Raw genomic sequence first — 18,927 nt, forward strand, 5'->3', positions numbered from 1 at the left:
CTGTATGGAATCTGAGAAAGAAAGAGGAAGCCTCAAGAAGCATTTGGGCTGGCACGGATATGGGGGGGTGGGGGGCATGGAGCAAAGCACAGAAAGGAGATTAAGTTAGACACTTGTCCTGGAGACGAGGCGGGCAGTGTCCTGTTGAAATTCAGAGGAGGTTATGAAAGCCATCCTCTCTTCAAAAAACCAAAAGATGCCTTGCCTTGCCATAGAGGATAGGGGTACTCGGGCTTAATAAGGCTTCATTCTGTGCTCTTGTGACAGCTTTCCCCTGGCTTCTGGCACAGCCTAGGACCTCTCTCTCTCAGCAGTTTCTTTCTTCCCAGAGGCCTTGGCTGGGGAGGTTGTGAGGGAGATAAGAACTGAGTATAGACAGAGAAGGTTTGGTTTGAGGAAGACTTGGATCTTCAGGCAACTGAGGAAGAAGGGAGGGAAGTTGACTCAAGAGGAAAGAGTGAGCCAACTGGTAAAGGTGAGTGTGGGAGCCCATCGAAAACGGAGGGTTGGGAAGAAAGGGGGTGTCAGCGCGGTGGGTGTCGCGGCGCGGGACCCGGTGGCTTTGGGGGAGCTGCGGCAAGGCAAGGTGCAAGCGAGAACTGAGGCACCCGGATCTGAGCCAGCGCGACGTGGGAGTGTGACGCTGCAGCGGCGAACAGGTGAGCGGCTGGGGCCCCGGGTGGGTCCCCGCCCGCCCTCGCCTCCTCCTACCGATTCTTCTCCGGCACTTGGCAGCTCCGCGGCTCCTCTCGGTTTGAGGTTTTGCAACTGGCAGCTGGCTTTTTTCCCTCCTCCCCTGTTGAGGGCTCTCCTTCTTCTTTTAGGTTGCTCCACCCCTCCCAGAATCAGGCTAGGGGGAACCAGCTCAGCGGCCGCCAACTGGCGCCCAGCGCAGCCGCGAACACTGGAAGTAGAGTCCCAGGTCCTGAGTGCGCGCTGCGGGGCATTTGCTTCTTCGGCGCCCGGGTGACCCGAGTCCTCCCATCCGCACCCCTTCTCCACTTTTCCCCCCGTTTGCAATCACATGGCATTTTAAGAATGCTGGAAAGATGGCGGTAGCGGCAGCGGCTGTGGCTGCGCCGGCTGGTGGGGGAGGCGGCCGGGCGCAGCGGAGCGGACTGCTGGAAGTTTTGGTGCGGGATCGCTGGCATAAAGTTCTGGTGAACTTGAGCGAGGACGCCCTGGTGTTGAGCTGCGAGGAGGGCGCTGCGGCGTACAACGGCATAGGGACTGCCACCAATGGCTCGTTCTGCAGGGGCTCCGGGACCGGGCACCCGGGCACCGGTGTCGCTCAGCCCCCGGATTCTCCCGCTGGGGTCCGCACTGCCTTCACCGACCTCCCCGAGCAGGTGCCCGAGTCCATCTCCAACCAGAAGAGGGGCGTGAAGGTGCTGAAGCAGGAGCTGGGCGGGCTGGGCATCAGCATCAAGGGGGGCAAGGAAAACAAGATGCCCATACTCATCAGCAAGATCTTCAAGGGGCTGGCGGCGGATCAGACCCAAGCCCTGTATGTGGGCGATGCCATCCTGTCGGTGAACGGAGCGGACCTGCGGGACGCCACCCACGACGAGGCGGTGCAGGCGCTGAAGCGCGCAGGCAAGGAAGTGCTGCTGGAAGGTAAGGGGTTAACGCTGTGCGGGCTTTACCCCGCAGGACCACCTGCTCTTCTGCCCACCCCGCACACTCACACTCACGCTCAGCCACTTGCCCCGCAGCGCAAGGGACCCACTGTGCGTCTGTCTTGTCAAGGCAGTGGAGGGCGCGGACTTCTTGACAACTTTACTAGGTTGGGGCAATTCACGGTCACCCTCGCCCTGGCCCCGACACTTGCTGTGCGAAAAGATTAGACGGCTTGGGTTTGCTTGGCTTGGATGGGGTGCTTTAGTGCACCAGTGTCGGAAGGAAGTTTCATACTTATTCGCTGCACGTGGTTTTATATTTTTATCTGTGGACGATCCAAGCGCAGTGTAGAGCCTGGGAAGTGGAACGGGAAATAGAGAGCAGACGGGATTTTCACCCGCCCAGGTTGCAGAGCAAGGCCGCTGACTCGTGGCGGTTCTGGTACTTTTCTACTTTGGCAACATTTGCCCAGCCCGGGCAATCCAGCCGTAAAGATCGGAAGGTAAAGGAACCAGAGAGAGGTGGCAGTGTTTGAATGCTAAACTCCTCCACTTCCCTCCCCTCCAGCCCCGAGCGTCCGTGAGGCTGTGAGTTTTGAGCAGTGCCAAAGGCTGGGAAAGATGTTGCCGATTTAGGCACAAGTTCACTTCCCCCGCAGGGTGTTCAGCCGGTCAGTCCGGATTCCAGGTCCCTCTGGGTGGAGAGCCCGTGAAGTGTTTTTCCTGCTTAGGTCTCCCAGAGTGGTGTGAAATCCAGGCTGCCTTTCAAAACAGTTTTCCCTGCCCATGAATATGAGGAACTCCAGAATCTAACTCTGCAGATCTGGAGTCTTCAACCCTGTAATCATCCAATGGGTATAGAATAAGAAGTACCAGTTTCCTTCTGTGTGGCAATAAGGGGCGGGGGTTGGGGGGCGGGGGAGGGAGGAAGGTTACACTTTCCTTTTCCCCAGAGCTGGGTTTCTCTCTGTCTTCCTGGCTCGTTGTGCATACTTTCACTGACACTAACATTGTGTGGTAATTTCATCAATCTTCTCAGCGTCTTCCCAACTACAGACTGAGTTGTTCAGAGGTCTTTTATTTAGATAGGGGGCTCTCTAGAGCTTGGATGTCCAATGACACACATGCAGGGTGAGTGAATGAAGGAACTCAGCCACTGAGAGGGTGTTCCAGCCTAACTGTTGCTGGTGAGTGACACTGGGACGCCAGCTGTCATGGCCTGTGACAGCTGCTGTGACCTCACACCTCACAGCAATGAGATGGTCTGCCCCCTGGCCTGGGACACTAAGGGGCTAGTTGTTGTTGTCTAGAGGATTTGTAATGTCTTCATATGTAATTGCCACACAGAATCCAAAACCTAGAAGGCTGTTTGGTTTGGCTTGACGATTAACATAAGTAAACAGGAAAAAAAAATCTTGATCAAGTGTGTGTTGGTTTGAGTGACAAGGGAAACTTAGAATCTGGTAAGAGCGTAGTTTGGACTATTAAACTGCTGGGCACCTGCTTAGTTTGTAATCCTTATTAAAAATGTGGAGAGAGGAGGTGAGAAAGACAAGTCATGTTTTTCTTCAGACTCTGCCCCTCATTACCTCGCTTCTTCCTGTCTTTGATTTTAATTTAACGAATAATAACTTGGCAAGGGCATTAAAAAGGATTCTTACCGACAAAGAGGATGAAATGGTGACTCCTTGGAGGTGAAAATAAAATTATGAAAAAGGTGTGTGTGTGTGTATGTGTGTGTGTGTGTGCGCGCGCGCACGCATAAGGTTGTGTACTTCTTAAAGAGCAACTGGAAAATGAGTTCTGTTGAAAGCTCTCAAGTGACATTCTAAAGAGCATGTTGCGTTGCGTCACGACGCCGGGCGGGGGGGGGGGGGGAGACCAGGAGGCCTTCTGGACATCCTAGCCCACCTTTTCAGTGACTGCTAGTTAATAAGAGATGCCCGTGAGGGAAGGTATGGCTGAAAACACTGCCCCTTCTTTACCACCCTCACCTACCTAGAGATGGAGCCCAGTGCTTTGCCCACTCTAGGCCAGCGTTCTACTCCTGGGCTTCACCCTCAACCCCCAAACTCAGTGCCTCTTATTTGAAGCCAAGGGTTTGTTGTCCTCTGCAGTCCTCATAGTGGTCATCAACTCAAGCATCCTAACTCTCTCTTTTGTCATTTGGCATAAAGCAAAGAGTCATGGGGAAGAGGCTTGTTAGAGCCATGGCCAAGGCTTCTTACATTCTCGTAACCTAGCGGGTCCCCAAGGTCTTCTGCAAAATGAAAGTAAGAAAAGTGTCACCTCTTTAGTTCATATGGAGACCCTGTGCAACAGCACACTGAGACTACAAGACATGTATGTACTCTCTGTATTTGTACAGCATCAATAAAATAGACATGAAATGTCCCCTTTGGAGTGGAGAATACATTCATCTATCTTATTGGAGTTCTTATTTCTTAATTTGATTATTTTTTAGGGAAGGGATTATTTTGGCTTGATTTCTGATCTATCTATGTATCTATCTATCTATCTATCTATCTATCTATCTATCTATCATCTATCTTCATCAAACTATAATACTGGGAGACCATCCATCAGAGGCCACAGGAGTTAAACATATTCTGATGAAAGAGACTTATAATAGCTAACATTTCTTGAGCACTCCATTTGTGTCAGGCTCTGTTTTCATCTCTTTGGTGACTCCACGGGGCCAACACTACTGTTGTTCACTTTCCTAGGGAGGAAACAAAAGCATATGTTATCTATTGAAGAGCATAACATAGTTAGGAGGCTTCCCAGTCTGTCTGATTTCCAAGGTCAAATAACCTCTGTAGGGCTGGTGCCCTGAGCTTCACCTGAGGAGCACATACAGTTGAAGTTCCTGGGCTCCTGGCACATACCCCATTTCTTAAATATGATAAACTGAGGCAGCTGTGAGCAGGAAACCTATTAAATATAACAAGCATCTGACTATCAAAAGAAAGCTCCTTTGAGATAGCATAACTCTCCGAGACAAAGTTGAACACATGGCCAACCAAGAGTGTGCGCTCCAGTTCTAATTTAAATTGTAAATCATCAATAACAAGTAAGTCAATGTGTTAACCAAGTATTCGTTAGAATTAAGATCAGAAACTTTTACAGTATGAACTTATTTCTCATTTTAAAGGGAGAAAGCAGATATCCCACAGGCAGGCATATAAATATGGAGCACTATAATTCTAAAAGGCATCATTCACTTAGACTGTAATTGTTGGACAGGACATGTCCACATAGACATTCTTGGCAGTTCTGGATGCAAGGAATAACTTTATTTTTAATTATTTTTAAGCTTGGCTTGGTTATAGTGTGTGTGTGTGTGTGTGCAAAAATTCAGCATTAGCTCTCTCAATGACTCACCAGTGTAGTTTTCAAGACAGGGTCTCATCTCTCAACCTCGGACCTGCTAATTTTTCTTTGACTGGCTAGCCAGCAAGTCCCAGGAACCCTCATGTCACTACCTTCTCGGCACAGGGCCTGCAGAAGTGTTCTGCCATCCCCAGCTTTTTATATGGGCACCAGGAAACTGAACTCAGGACCTCGTGGTTACAGGCAAGCAGTTTACCAACTGAGCTCCCTCCCCAGCCTTTCTCTTTCGTGTATTAGTAAGAGAGCAATGAAATGTGTCAGCATTTTTGTAATTGAAGCAATGATAACATTAGTTCATCCATAATTTTGCTAAGAAAGAGGAACTGAGTTTCTGAAAGATAAGCGTTAAAGTGTGGAGGTAGGGGTGGACAGACATAATGCTTGGGTGGAACTGGGCTAAGCGAACAAGAAATACAAAGAAAAAAGCGAAGGAGAGTTCCGGACAAGAACTGTGGGTAGAGGCATACTTGAATACAGAGGGCCTTTGGAAAATCCCCCCCCCCCATAATCCTACTTCTCTGTAATCCTACCTCTCTGTAATTCCTACCTCTGAAATGGGAGTGAAGATGCAAGTAGGTGAGGATAGCTTTGGGAGAATTTGAAAAGAATCTTAAAATTTTGCTTTGTTAAGTGCAGTGGTTTGAATGAGAATGCTCTCCCCCTGCCCCCTCCTTTAGGCTCATATATTTCAATACTTAGTTGTTAGTTGGTGAAGATGTTTTGGGGGAAGACTTAGGAGGTGGTGTGTCACTGATGGCAGAAGTTCAGATTTCAAAAGTCTACTTCATTCCTGGTTAATTCTCTCTCTACCTCCTGCTTGTGGATAGGAACTTCTGCTCCAATTCTCTGCCTGCCTGCCTTCTTGCTGCCATATTCTCTATCGTGATATTTATAGACTCATCCTCTGAAACTGTAAACAAGACCCCAAATGCAGTACTTTCTTTCATAAGTCACTTTAGTCATTGTGTTTCTTCACAGCAGTAGAAAAGGAACTAAGATGTTAAGGGTGTATAATAGTCTTAAGGAACAACTTGACTGTTGGTCTTTGAACACATCATGAGTATACTATACAGTTCTTTGGGATATCACTGGAGTTCTTGTTTGGTTTGGTTTGGTTCAGTTTTTTGTTGTTTTTGTTGTTGTTCTGTTTGGTTTAGTTGTTTGTTTGTTTTTTCTTTTCATTGAATCCAAAACCCATGAAGAGGCATGTATGGCATCATTCAGGACCTAGAAAAATCTTTCAAAAGTGAATGACTACCCAAGGCACCTGTAATCCTTGGTTTCTATAAAAAAAAAAAAAATGCTAGTCATGTGGCATTTAATCACTAAAAGGCCCCTGTGCATTTCTGGCTGCAGCTAGAAAGGGTCTGTGGGCCATTCTCTTCCTTGCAAATCAGTGTTCTTTAGCAGTGCTCACACCATTCTATCACTCAATAACACTTAGCCTTCCTGAAATTTCTATACCTATGAAGCTATAGCCAACACATACGTGATAAGATACCTCACAGCCTTGTTAGAAGTTTACATGGATTACCTCAAATCCTCACAATGAAGTGATACTATTAATATCCCTGTTTTACAGTTATGTGTCTTGCAGAAGACACAGGGTGACTTAGTGCTGAAGTGCATTCAAGCAAGGCTTTACAGCTTTTGATCTCATAAACAGCCTTAGGAGATAAGCAGATTAGGGATGATTCACCCCCAAGTCATTGATTAAGAGAGTCAAGTCGCAAGAGGTGCAAAGATGGTTTTAATTAGGTCTTTCACTTTCTTATCTGCTATCTTGTTGCTAATAAGTTACAAGAAACCTTGGGGAATAAAAGAACACAGATTTATAATATTACTACATTTAAAAGACATTTTTTGTTTCTGTGCAAATGTACATGCCACTGCTCATGGAGAGAGGTCAGAGGACATCTTTCAGGAGTCTGTTCTCTTCTTCCACCATTTGTGCCTCAGGGGCTGATTTCATGTTATCCACCTTGGCCTAAGTAACTTTTTCTGCTGAAACATCTTGCCAAGCCCAAATGTATAATCTTAAAACTTAACAAAAAGATTTATTTGTATTTATTTTAGGTATATGTGTGTTTAGCCTGCATGTATGCATTATCATGCATGTGTGAGGTGTGTAGAGAGTTTAAAAGGTGTTGGATGTCCTGGAACTCAAGTTATAAACTGTTATGAGTTGTCATGTGGGCTAAAGGAACTGACCCAAGTCTCTACAAGAACAGCCTACACTTAACCCTTTAAGCAACTTCTCTACCCCCCAATTTTAACATTTTTTTAAAAATCACAAGCGTGCATTTGGTCTCCAGGAGCTAAAACCAGCTATGCTGCTTGCTTTTCTTTCACAAGGCCCTTAGAGAGAATCTGTTTCTTTGCCTTCTTGGGAACTGCCTGCCAGTATGCCTTGGCTGTTGGTGCTCCTCTTTTCTTAATGTCTCTGATGGCAGGTTGAGTTCTTCTCACATCATGCCCATTGCTGTCTACCTTCTTCCATTTCAAGGACACTTGTGATTATCTGGTTATACCAAGATGATTCACGAAGACCTCCCTATTTTAAGGTCAACTGTTAGCAACATTAATTCCATCTTCAACTTTCCTTTCGCTTTGCCATGTCTGGTAACTTGTTCACAGGTGCTATAGAGAAGGGTCGGAGCATCTTTGAGAGGAGCATTGTTCTTTTGGTCAAATTAATTTGCTGAAGTTGTACCATGGGAGAATATCCAAATAGCCTTTTGAGAATGGCCTCCCACTTTTGTAAATAATCCCCTTCTCCATCACTGCAATGGAGATTTGCATTCATTTGCATATTTATCCCCTAACAGCTAGTTTGCTAGTAACAGATGCAGACAATGCAGATTCTCACAGGGAGAAGTGCTATCTTTGAGCTGTCATGAGATGCTATGGCAGCTCATGAGAAAATCACCTAGACTATTCCGAGAGAGAACTACACAAGGCAAAACATAAAGTAACCCCCTCACACACACACGTGCACAAAGATTTGTGCATTGGCTCTAGCTCAATGTGGCTATGAGTTGAGAGTGTGACTTTTTTTCAGACCTTAGGGATGGAGAGGGGTCAGGGGGTTCTAGAGATCTGGATAGATTTCACATGGGAGTGAAATGGCACAGTCAGCTTTGCAGTTTCAAGAGGAGGACACAGACACTGCTTCAAGCATGAAGTTGTCAAGGCTTTAGATGAGTAACCCAATTGCCATGATCCACCCATAAGCATGGAAACCCAGCTCCACATCTTAAATACAGCTAAGGGAGTTTTTTCAAGCAAGACCTAGGTCAGTAAAGTGGCTTTTATGATTAGGTCAACCTTCAATGGATAGTTAGACTGACATTCAATCCCCTTTAGTTCCTTAGAAAGAACTAGAAATTCTGAAGAGTGGTGACTTACCTTGTAAGTGATGGAGTTTCTCATTTGATTATATAAACAGCGGTGCAGCTAAACCTGGTGCACACCAAACAAGCTGTAGAAGCCATACATTGGCAAAAGAAAGCTGAAGAGATGTCAGTCATGAACTCTGATTACAGGGATCTAAAGCCATCAGGATATTGCAGGTTGACTGACATGGCTGGGATTAGTAATAACAAATTTTAATAAAAACCCAATGTGCGCCAGGCACTATTCTGTCATATTGGTTTTTATTAAAATTTGTTATTACTAATCCCAGCCATGTCAGTCATGAACTCTGATTACAGGGATCTAAAGCCATCAGGATATTGCAGGTTGACTGACATGGCTGGGATTAGTAATAACAAATTTTAATAAAAACCAATATGACAGAATAGTGCCTGGCGCACATTGGGTTTTTCAAATATGTTAGAAAAAAATAATGGAAAGGTAGACGAGTAGAAAGGAAGAGAAAGAGAAAAAAGGGAGAAAGAGGGACAGGCAAGGAGAGAAAAAGGGAAGACAGGGAGGGAGAGAGGGAGCAAGGAGAAAGGAGAAAGGGAAGTGGAGGTAGTAGTTAGCCCTTCTTTATGGCTCCCTTCACCCATCACCCACAATGCTGTGTTAGAGTGAATTGCACCCTACCTGGCTCCACCCACAATGAAGGAGTGTCTTTATAGCCCAGAAAGCTCTTTCTTACCACAGACCAATCTCGACAGACAGCTGAGGAACATGGAGGCAGATATGATCTTAAACGTTACAGGCAAATATAATTATCTTTTAATGTTATATTTATAACTGCTTTTCCCCCTTACCCTCTGTGGGGGCCCACAAGTCTGAACACTTTTTGACCCGGGGAGACAAAATGTCTGCTTGGGTATTTCAACTGCTTCTTTTTTTAAGCTTCTGTGTCAACCTGAAGTTTCGGACCATATTCCTTTATGAGGTTGGCTGGAGAAACTCTTCTATCCCCTACTTCTGTGGCAGTGGGCAATGTTCTTCATGTTCAGCTGTGTGTTTTAGCAGTCACCCCATGGAGTTTGTATTAAAAATAACTCACCGCACTCAGCTCCATGTTTATGAAAGGCATCTTGCTGAAGCTTCCAGGGGTCTGCTTTAGTGAAGGAAAATTATTCTCCAACAGCTACTGGCCTACTAAGCATTCTATTTTAAATGATGCATTTCAAAGCAGTTTAATGTTAAAGAAAAGCCAGAAGTTCCCTTGCATTTATACCAAGCGTTTTATATACCAAACCTCATTACCCACTTCACTGGCCTTGATCTATAATAGTACTTGCCTTTAGCTCTGGCCTGCAGAGTGAGACCTAAGCGGAAATATATATTACTCACTACGAAATCAAAGTCCTGACAGGCCCATGCAAATGAGCTTCACTCTCAAAGTGAGGTAGGCACGATGGAAAAGTGCCCAATTCAGAGCACTTGTAATGGAAAATAAAGTGATGACCCATGCTTAAGCTCAGTATTTTTTTTTAAACTACTGCTCATCCTGTGGCTTAAATTGTCACTCTTAGCATTCTGATAAGTGTGGGAAGATTTGTCTAAAACTTGACTGTTTGCTGAGTGTTACTGTGCCTATATACAATTGACTTGGGTCAATGTTCAGGGGTCTCTTTCTCTCCCTCATCATTGTTTCTCTACAGTGAGTGGTTTCTCTACAGGGTAGGTCTTGGGTTTGCTCTATGTAGGCTTAAATTCGTATCCTACTACTTTTTAGCTGTGTAAGCCCACTCAAGTGACTTAACAGTGAGTCTCAGTTTCTTAATCAGTAAAATTTGCTCTTTGGTTTGTCATGAAGAGTAAAGTAAGTCTGTGAGAAGGAATTAGCTCATTGCCTGGAGTTTAATAAAGAGTAAATGATTGCTAGCTGCATGTCACGTGATGTGTTTATCTAAGTATTATCTTTAGACAGAGTTCAATAATCTAAGAGTTTAGTATGCTGCATGAATTTTGTTGCAAGTATAAGGAACAAATGGCTGCTATAACAGATGCCTAGCGAGTGTTTATACCTTGAAGGGACTTGAGTGATGATCCCACAAAAGTTCATATGCTTGATGAGTTTTACCGACTTCACATTCTCCATCACCCAGTCCACAGTGCAAGTTGCTGTGGTTTTGGGGTGGCCAAGTATGGGATCTGCAACAGAATGCTGACTTAAAACATTATGCAAGAACACATACACTTTTATAAAGACAAAGCCAACAAAATTTACCCTACACAGCAAGATTCAGACTTCAAAAATTATAGTAACAGGAATATTTTACTAGCGAAAAAAAACCCCAAAGTTTATTTTGTGGAAACTTAAAATTTATGTAGGTGTTTTATACAATTTTTATATAAATGTTTTTATGTAACTACATTAAACTTATGTTTATATTTCTGATTTTTATTCTGTCAGCTTTGGAATCCAAGAGGTCACCCAATAAAAGATGTATCATGTTTGTATAAGAAAGAATTGTTTAAGATGAGTTATACAGAGTAGACGGCTACTTAGAATCAGGACACCAAAGTGCTTTTCATACTCTGCTTAGAAAGAAGAAAAAGAAATCCATTCCAGAGAGAGCAACGCCAATAAAACTTGTCAGTCGCAGATTTGGCTCTTACAGAAGGCTATCCCCTTTGAGGCTTTGAGCAACCAATCGGTTCTAACACGTATTTAGATTTGATTTTACAATGTCAATATTGTTGTGTGCTTAGAAAATATCCACCCAGATAATTTAAAGTGGCCTCAGGTTGAGTGACCCTAGATGGGTGATGCAAGTGGCTGTAAATGGTCTCTGGAAGAACTAAATTCCCACAGAAAAACCTAATCCCTTGAGGACACCAGGTACATTCTCAAAGTCAACGACAACATGAGAAAAGCCAATGGAAGTTATGGAATATGATGTGCAGTAAATATATACAACAGCATTAAAGTAATGAAATTTTATTCAGGTTATTTTTTTTACTGTTGGAGGTGTTTATGTTGTTTTAAATTAATTTTGCATTTTAATTTAGCATTCAAAATAATATTTCATTATGTTATTTTCATGCATAGTAATTGCTGTATTTTGCTCATATTTCATCACCATACCATTCTCTTCCTTCCATTTCCCCTCATGCCTCCTAAACAAACCCATTTGGCTCATATCATATATATATTTGCATGTATGTGTGTATGTATACATCCATGCATGATGTGTCAATAAATTCTGCGTATGAGAGAAAATGAATGAACATTTTTTCTTTCTGAATCTCACTTCTTTTATTTATAGTGATAAACTACAGTTACACGCAGATGACATTTCGTTAATCTTTACAAATTAATAAAACTCCATTGTGTATATGTACTATATTTTATTCATCCTTTTACCCTGTAACAGGCATCTAGGCTGATTTTTTTTTAAATAATCTTTTTTTTGGTAGAATGATTGAAATTGTATACTGTTTTTCTAAAACAGAACATTTCAGAAAGAAGACCAGTGTAGAGAGGTGGTTTAGTCTTATTATTATTTTTACATAAGTTACATATGTATCTTATAAAATAATAATTTAAAATGTCAAGAGAGTTAATCTCACCACACAACCTACATAATAGCCAAACAACGTGTTAAGGATATCAGAAGCTGAAAGAACATACCAGAGAAGAAGGGTCAGAAATGCTACAGAGCAAAGGAAGACAAACAGCAGCGATTGCTTGGCTATTTGGTGTCTTACGTTTCAAACACTGCCACCTGAAGCATTCTTTCATCTGCCATTAAAATCCAGGTTAATGATCCTCTCTTTTGTATGCAGCATTCTTATACTTCCATTTCTTTGCTTTGTTTTTAGAAAATTTCTAAGTTAAAGTAATTCCTGTTTGTAGCATCCCTTTGTATACACTTCCTCACAGCTCTTCTTAACCAGAATTTTAGTATCTAGACCTCGTTTCCAGAACCCAAAGGCCAGAATATTAAAAGGTAGTGGTGGTGGTGATTTAGTATAAGTGCATTTGCTTTTAATACCCAGAGCAAGTGACTTAGGCTGCTATTGCTATTGATGGAGCAATCTTAAGCTCTAAGGATCAAATTGGTCAATGTTTAAAAAATTATAATCATGCCAATATTGTGCTATTTTCTCCCTGAAGTCTTGACTCTCTCACTAGTCTCTTCTTGACTTGGTGCAAAAGCATTCCTGCTCCCCAGGTTGCCCTGTGTCTGTCACCTGAAACACTGTCACACAAACACTTGGTTTACTCCTTCACTTTGCTGGAGTGCATTCTCAAGTTGCTTCCTGAAAATGATGCTAGAGACAACAAACAAAGCATTTCTGAAGCATTCTCTTATTTGATTGGTAATATGGGCAGAATATTTGAGAAGCTAGCAGTGTTTTCTTCTTTTAGTAGTTTTGAAAACAATTTTTTTAAATTTATTTTTATTTATTACAATTTATTCATTTTATATCCCAGCTGTAGCCCCCTCCCTCATCCCCTCCCAATCCTGCCCTCCCTCCTTCTTCTCCTCCTATGCCCTTTCCCCAGTTCACTGATAGGAGAGGACCTCCTTCCCTTCCATCTGACCTTAGCCTATCAGGTCTCATCAGGACTGTCTTTCATAGTCTTCCTCTGTGGCCTGGTAAGGCTGTCCCCACCCCTTAGGGGCAAATGATCAAAGAGCCAGCCACTGAGTTCATGTCATAGACAGCCCCTGTTCCCCTTACTGGGGTGCCCATTTGTAGACTGAGCTGCCATGGGCTACATCTATGCAGGGGTTCTAGGTAAAAAAAAAAAAAAAAAAAAAAAAAAAAAAAAAAAAAAAAAAAAAAAATTTTAGATGCATTTCTACTTTAATGCTTCTATGTGTGATATTTTTTTCCTAAAATGTTTAATAACTTCTTTCTGTAATTGCTAGATATCAACTTTGAAGTTTCATGTAGTATTAACTTTGCTCTGGGGATTTTGTTCATCAGTTTTCCAAGTCATCTACAGATACTAGACAGTTTTAGGCTGGTGCTCTAAGGTCCAGCTTCTTAGGCTCTGGATCAGGACTCTGTTCACCAGGCCATTGAATGTGGAGTCTGTGAAAATCTGGTATCAGTGAAAGATTTCTGAATGTAAAACAGCCAAAATGTAATTATATCCAGCATATAAGAAATGTGAGGTGTCCCTTTAGCGCTTGCATCATGGAACTTTATTGCACTTTTGGCTCTGACCCACACAACATGAACACTATACACTGCACATGCTATCACAAGTTGCAAAACCTGCTCAGGCTGCATCAAACACATCATCTCAGATTGGAAACTATTGTATGCTGTGAATTGGAGAGGTTTCACTGTACGCGGTTTTCTGCTCTAACAGAAATGTCATGGTTGCTTTACAGGAAATAAAACACTTGAGTATTTTCCTACCATCCATTCCTCAGCATGAATGTTTCAAATTAGTGCCTTTTTGCATTGTGTTGTGTCAAATTGTTTGATTTTTAAAATTGAGTTGATGACCTGAATTTCATAATAATTCTTAAATGAATTTTGACTTGAGACTAAGACAGAATTTTAAGTTTCTGAAATGACTCTAAAAATACTCCAGCCATTTTGTGCTATGTATTTATGCAAATCAGCATTTTCAGCATTGATGATTATAAATATCCATCAATATGTGAAAAATGGTGAAGATGCTTTATGTTCCGCAGCGTCAAATGTTCGGGAAATATTTAATTATTTGTGTAGAAATTAAACACATTCATCTCAATAGTGTCTGAATTTGCTTTCATCTTCAGTCAGTGACAAAACTGAAGTGCACCAAATAATTGTTTTATTTTCAAGACTTAATTTTATTTTTATTTGTATGTATGTGCATATGCTAGTGCACAACATGAATTCAGTGCCTGCAGAGGCCGGAAGAGAGCGTTAGATCCCCTGAAGCTGAAGGTACAGGTGGTTCCATGGTGCCCAATATATATTCTGAGAATAATACTTAGGTCTTCTGAAAGAACATCAATCGCTATAACTGCTAAGCCTATTTTGTTTTATAATAAATTTCTTTATATTTTATTATCAGCAAGTGTTTGACTTTTATACTTATTTATGAACAAATATATATGAAGTTACATAGTCAACTCACAATAGTGTCATGGAGTATTTTAGAACTTCAAGGAAAGTGCCACAATATCTTGTTAGATACTACACAAATTCTTAATTTGACTTTTCAACATTAGTTTCTCACATGCCTTCTGTGATGTGAGATCTTGACCAAGCTGCATTTTTCTGCAGCAACTGTGAGTAAGAGATACCGGTGTGGTGTGGAAGGTATAGAAGCCATTCTTATGTTGACCATAATGATGTCAGCACCCAATATAATTGCAAGATTTGATACCACTCAAAATGTACAAAGATCTTAAGACATAAATGCTTACACTTAGGGCCTTGGACCTCCAATAATAAACAAATTTGGTAATATTTTATGGGAGGTGCAGGGAGAGTCAATCTCGGTAAAAACCAGCCTTTTACAAAAGGTTTTGGAAGGAAACGTGAATGTTTTATGGATGTGCATGATTTCTTCTGAACACATTTAGATTAGGAAAAGATCACCATGAAGCTCCAAGTTAGTGTGTTACCTTCTCTGCATTGAGCATATGGCATTTGGTTGGGAATTCCAGGAGTCCTGTACCCTGGGGCATCTTTTTGTTGAGAATACACACAACCCTCACAGTGATGCTAGCTAGAAGTACCAAAGAGTGAATGATAGCTAAGAATTATATGCCTGTCCCCTCCACATCCTTCTATCCCCACCTTCTTCCATAAAACTCCCTGCACTCAGCCCAAAGTTTGGCTATGAGTTTCAACATCCCGACAAAACTAAAAAAATCTGAGCAGGGGGTCTAGGTGCTCTCCATGCATAGTCCTTGGTTGGTGCAGCAGTCTATGTAGGATCCCCTGAGCTCAGATGTAGCCAATTAGTAGCTCAGTCTCCATGTGGGCTCCTGAGTAAAGGGAGCAGGGGTTGCCTCTGTCAAGAACTCGGTTGCCTGCTCCTTGATCACTTGCCCCTGGTGATGAGACCTTGTCAGGCCACAGAGGAAGAGGATCCAGGCAGTCCTGATGAGACTTGAAAAGCTATGGCAGTTGACAGAGGAGAACTCCAGCTTTCAGTGGACAAGGGGAAGGGGATAAGGAGGAAGAGAAAGGGAGGATGGCACTGGAAGAAGTTAAGGGAGGGGGTGTCAATCAGGATATGTAATGAATAAATTGAAAGAAAGAAAGAAAGAAAGAAAGAAAGAAAGAAAGAAAGAAAGAAGAAAGAGATAGAGAGAAAGAAATGAAGGAAAGAAGGTCAGATGGAAGGAAAAAAGGAAGAAAGAAAGAAGTATATGCCTTACCAAAAAAGATGGATGGCAAGTTTTACCTAGATCCCTCAGCTGTCAGTAGGACTATGCTGAGCTCCAGGGGCCTAAGTGGCTTAGTGTGGCTATCATTTGTTCATTCTCTTTATGGACTCAGGTCCTACTCTACTCTTTGTATTCCCTATGATTTTATAAAAAAAATTCTTGGGCTGAATTTTGATCTCCGATTATAACTCCTGAGGTTCACAAAAATGTAACATTTCTCAAATATAGGAATCATCAGGTAGACACAGCACATTCAAAATTGAGAAGATAGAAAGGAACCTCAAGATAACTGAGTGAATACTAGTTCAAACAAAAAAAAATCTTTGAAAATTTTATTAACATTCTTTGAGAGAAAGCAAAGCTGTTGCACTCAAAAAACAAGAGATGCTGTATAGAAAGGCAACAGCAGGAGAACAAGAAAATTGTTTTGAAACTTAGAGCTATATATTATAGATGAAAAAATTCAATGTAAAAATTGTAGATAAGAAGGTAACCATACTGTGTGTGTTGTGTTCAGGGCTGTCTATCCATGAACTGGGAAGTAGTGAAACAATGTGTGAGAAAATCAAGAATACTAGGGCTTGTAGTCAATGGAAGTGACAAGTTCTGGTAGGAGCTGAACAGCTTAAGCTATTTATTGCTACGTGGACAAGTTCACCCTTTCTTTTGTTTAAAGTCTCTAGCTCCTGTGGTTTGATTTTTGCTTTATTTGTGTTTGAGAACACATATAAGGATTAACAGCATTCTTCTTTTTTGTTAATACTATCTTATAACTATGAAAAAAAATGACTGAGTCACAGAATGGCAGCAAAAGCTAAGCATGGAACATAGTAGATGTAATAGCTTTGTGACCTTGTGTAGTTGGTTCACTGTCCAAGCCCTGGATTTCTTCATGATAACATCAGAATAGCAATGCTACTACAAAAGGTAGGATGAAAATGGATTCATCATCATAGAGCTCAGTGCAGTGTCTGACAGGTGCAGTTCCAAATATGTTGGGTATCACTGTGACTGACTTGTCTCCTTCCACTCATCTTTCCTTACACAAGGGTCAAGCTTTTGATCCATCTCTTAAAATTTCAGTGAAGTCAATGAATCACCCACTGGTTTTTGCTTGTTGGCTGTCAGATACTAGTTGTAAGAAGATGTGGGCAAAAGTAAATCACAAGTGGATTTAGTTATTGGAATTTAAAGTTTGATAAGGAGGGGACAGAATGGGTGGCAAGTGAGTTCCTACAGTGTTTCCATCTGTCTGCAGGTGTCTAATGATGATGCTTGTCATTACTATATAAAATATTCAGATATAAATTCTCTTGTCACTTCTAGTTGAGGGGTCATTATAGTGTGATCTGGGCACAAAGTTTATTGAGGTTTATTGTGTTCAGGAGATAGGTGGGGATCAGCTTCTATTGTCTACGTATAATGACAGCTCATAAGCTTCAAGCATGCCAGCCTTGTTGGTTAGTTTCTGTCAACTCAACACAAACTGAAGTCAACTGGAGCAATAGAATCTGAATTGAGGAATTACCTCCAACAAATTGACCTGTGAACATTCAATGGAATATTTTCTTGATTGATTGTTGATTGCATGGGCCTAGTCCATTGTTAATGGTGTCATTTCTGTCACCCCCATCACTGGTTTGTACAAAAAAGCTGAGCAATCCATGGAGAGCAATTGTTCATTCCTCTATGATCCCTGTTTCAGTTCCTGCCTCTACGTTCCTGCCTTGAATTTCTGCCCTGAACTCTAACCTACAAACTAAATAAACCCCCTCCCTCTGCTTTAAGTATGGTGTTTATCATAGCAACAGAAAGCAAGCAGAACACCAGCCTTGTCATGAATGCTTGTACCTAGATCAACTTGTCCACTTTACCAATGAGACAACCCCAGAGAGCTACTCAATTGAATTCATTAGTAGACTCCCCTAGTTCTTCACATGTAGGGGTACTTGATGAAGTTCTTTGCTATAAAGAACACATCTCAAACATCACATGAGAATTACTTATGCTGAAATATTTGTTGTTTTCCGGTAAGTCACACAGAATTGCATTTTCATTTACTATGTCTGGATACTTGAGCCAGTCAATGCAATCAATAAGGAGTCACTCAAGACAGCAATAGTTTCTAAATGGTTTTGTAAAGACCAGGAAGTGTCTCAGAAGATATGACCATGGCCCTTTTGAGATAGAATTGAAAAGCAGTAGGTGAGAGTACTACCGTCTCTAAATCCTTGGCTACTCAGAATCTTAAAGGGACAAGAGCACAGAGAAACAGAACAGAAGCAGGTGGCACCGCTAAGAAAAACAAAGACAATAAATCTACAATTATCCACAACTACATTACTATAAAAAAAAAAAAAAAAACAGTGTTACTCCTAAAGCCTAGAGTACTTATAAACTGAAAGAAAAAAAACCCTGTAAATTTCAATGCTGATACTGTAGGGCTAAAACAGGTAAGATTGTCAGAAATAATAATCCTTTGTGTCTTTACCATGATTTTTTTCTAGCATATCACAGCATGTAACTTATTATATGTGTGAAGACTTACAAGTATGTGTTGTCAGTCTCTCCTGGTCACAACTGTCATCCTCAAACCCTGTATCCAAAATTGAGTATGCACTCAATAAATATGTGTTGAGTGAAAGAATGAATACTTCTCTTTGGGTAGCCTAAGGCTTTATAGAAGCGCTACAGTTAGTCAATTTGAAAGAAACAGTTTACAGTGTCAATTTCCTGTTCACTGATTTTTCTATCCTCTGAATTGTCTGTGTTAAAATCTGAGACAAGCCAGTTCTCGTAAATTAACTTGGGATGGTGGGGCCTGGGAATGGTGGGAAGGGAGGTTTACAGAAAAATATAATGCTTAGGGAAGTTCTATGGTCTAAAGAACTTCTTGATGTCTTTACAGTGTTCTACTAGCTGGCCATAAAATTCACTTCCTAACATAAAATTTATCCTCATTCTTTCAGTTTGCTTCCTAAAGGGAAAGTAAGCTATGTGTAAAGAAAGCTTCATTCACTGGGCATCTCCCTATTACTGCTGTAACTAAACAAATTTCAGGGGCTTTTTCTCCTTCAAAGCATAAAATGTTATCGTGCTTGACCTATATTAAAATGTTGGAGCATATATTTATCAAAAAGAAAAACACT

At 41.7% G+C, this 18,927-nt stretch overlaps 1 protein-coding gene across 1 annotated transcript in view; it reads left to right on the top strand.

The window, feature by feature from the left end:
• The first annotated feature begins 852 nt into the window (after positions 1–852).
• Positions 853–18,927, top strand: part of Sntb1 (syntrophin beta 1) — a 246,996-nt gene continuing 228,921 nt past the window's right edge. Inside the window, exon 1 of the mRNA XM_055626379.1 lies at positions 853–1,617. Within this exon, the coding sequence (XP_055482354.1) occupies positions 1,050–1,617 (568 nt within the window). The 5' untranslated portion in view covers positions 853–1,049. The remainder of the gene's footprint in view (positions 1,618–18,927) is intronic.

Source organism: Psammomys obesus, unplaced genomic scaffold (genome assembly GCF_907164565.1).
Source record: "Psammomys obesus unplaced genomic scaffold, mPsaObe1.curated_primary_1811, whole genome shotgun sequence".
In the NCBI taxonomy this organism is placed as follows: Eukaryota; Metazoa; Chordata; class Mammalia; order Rodentia; family Muridae; genus Psammomys; species Psammomys obesus.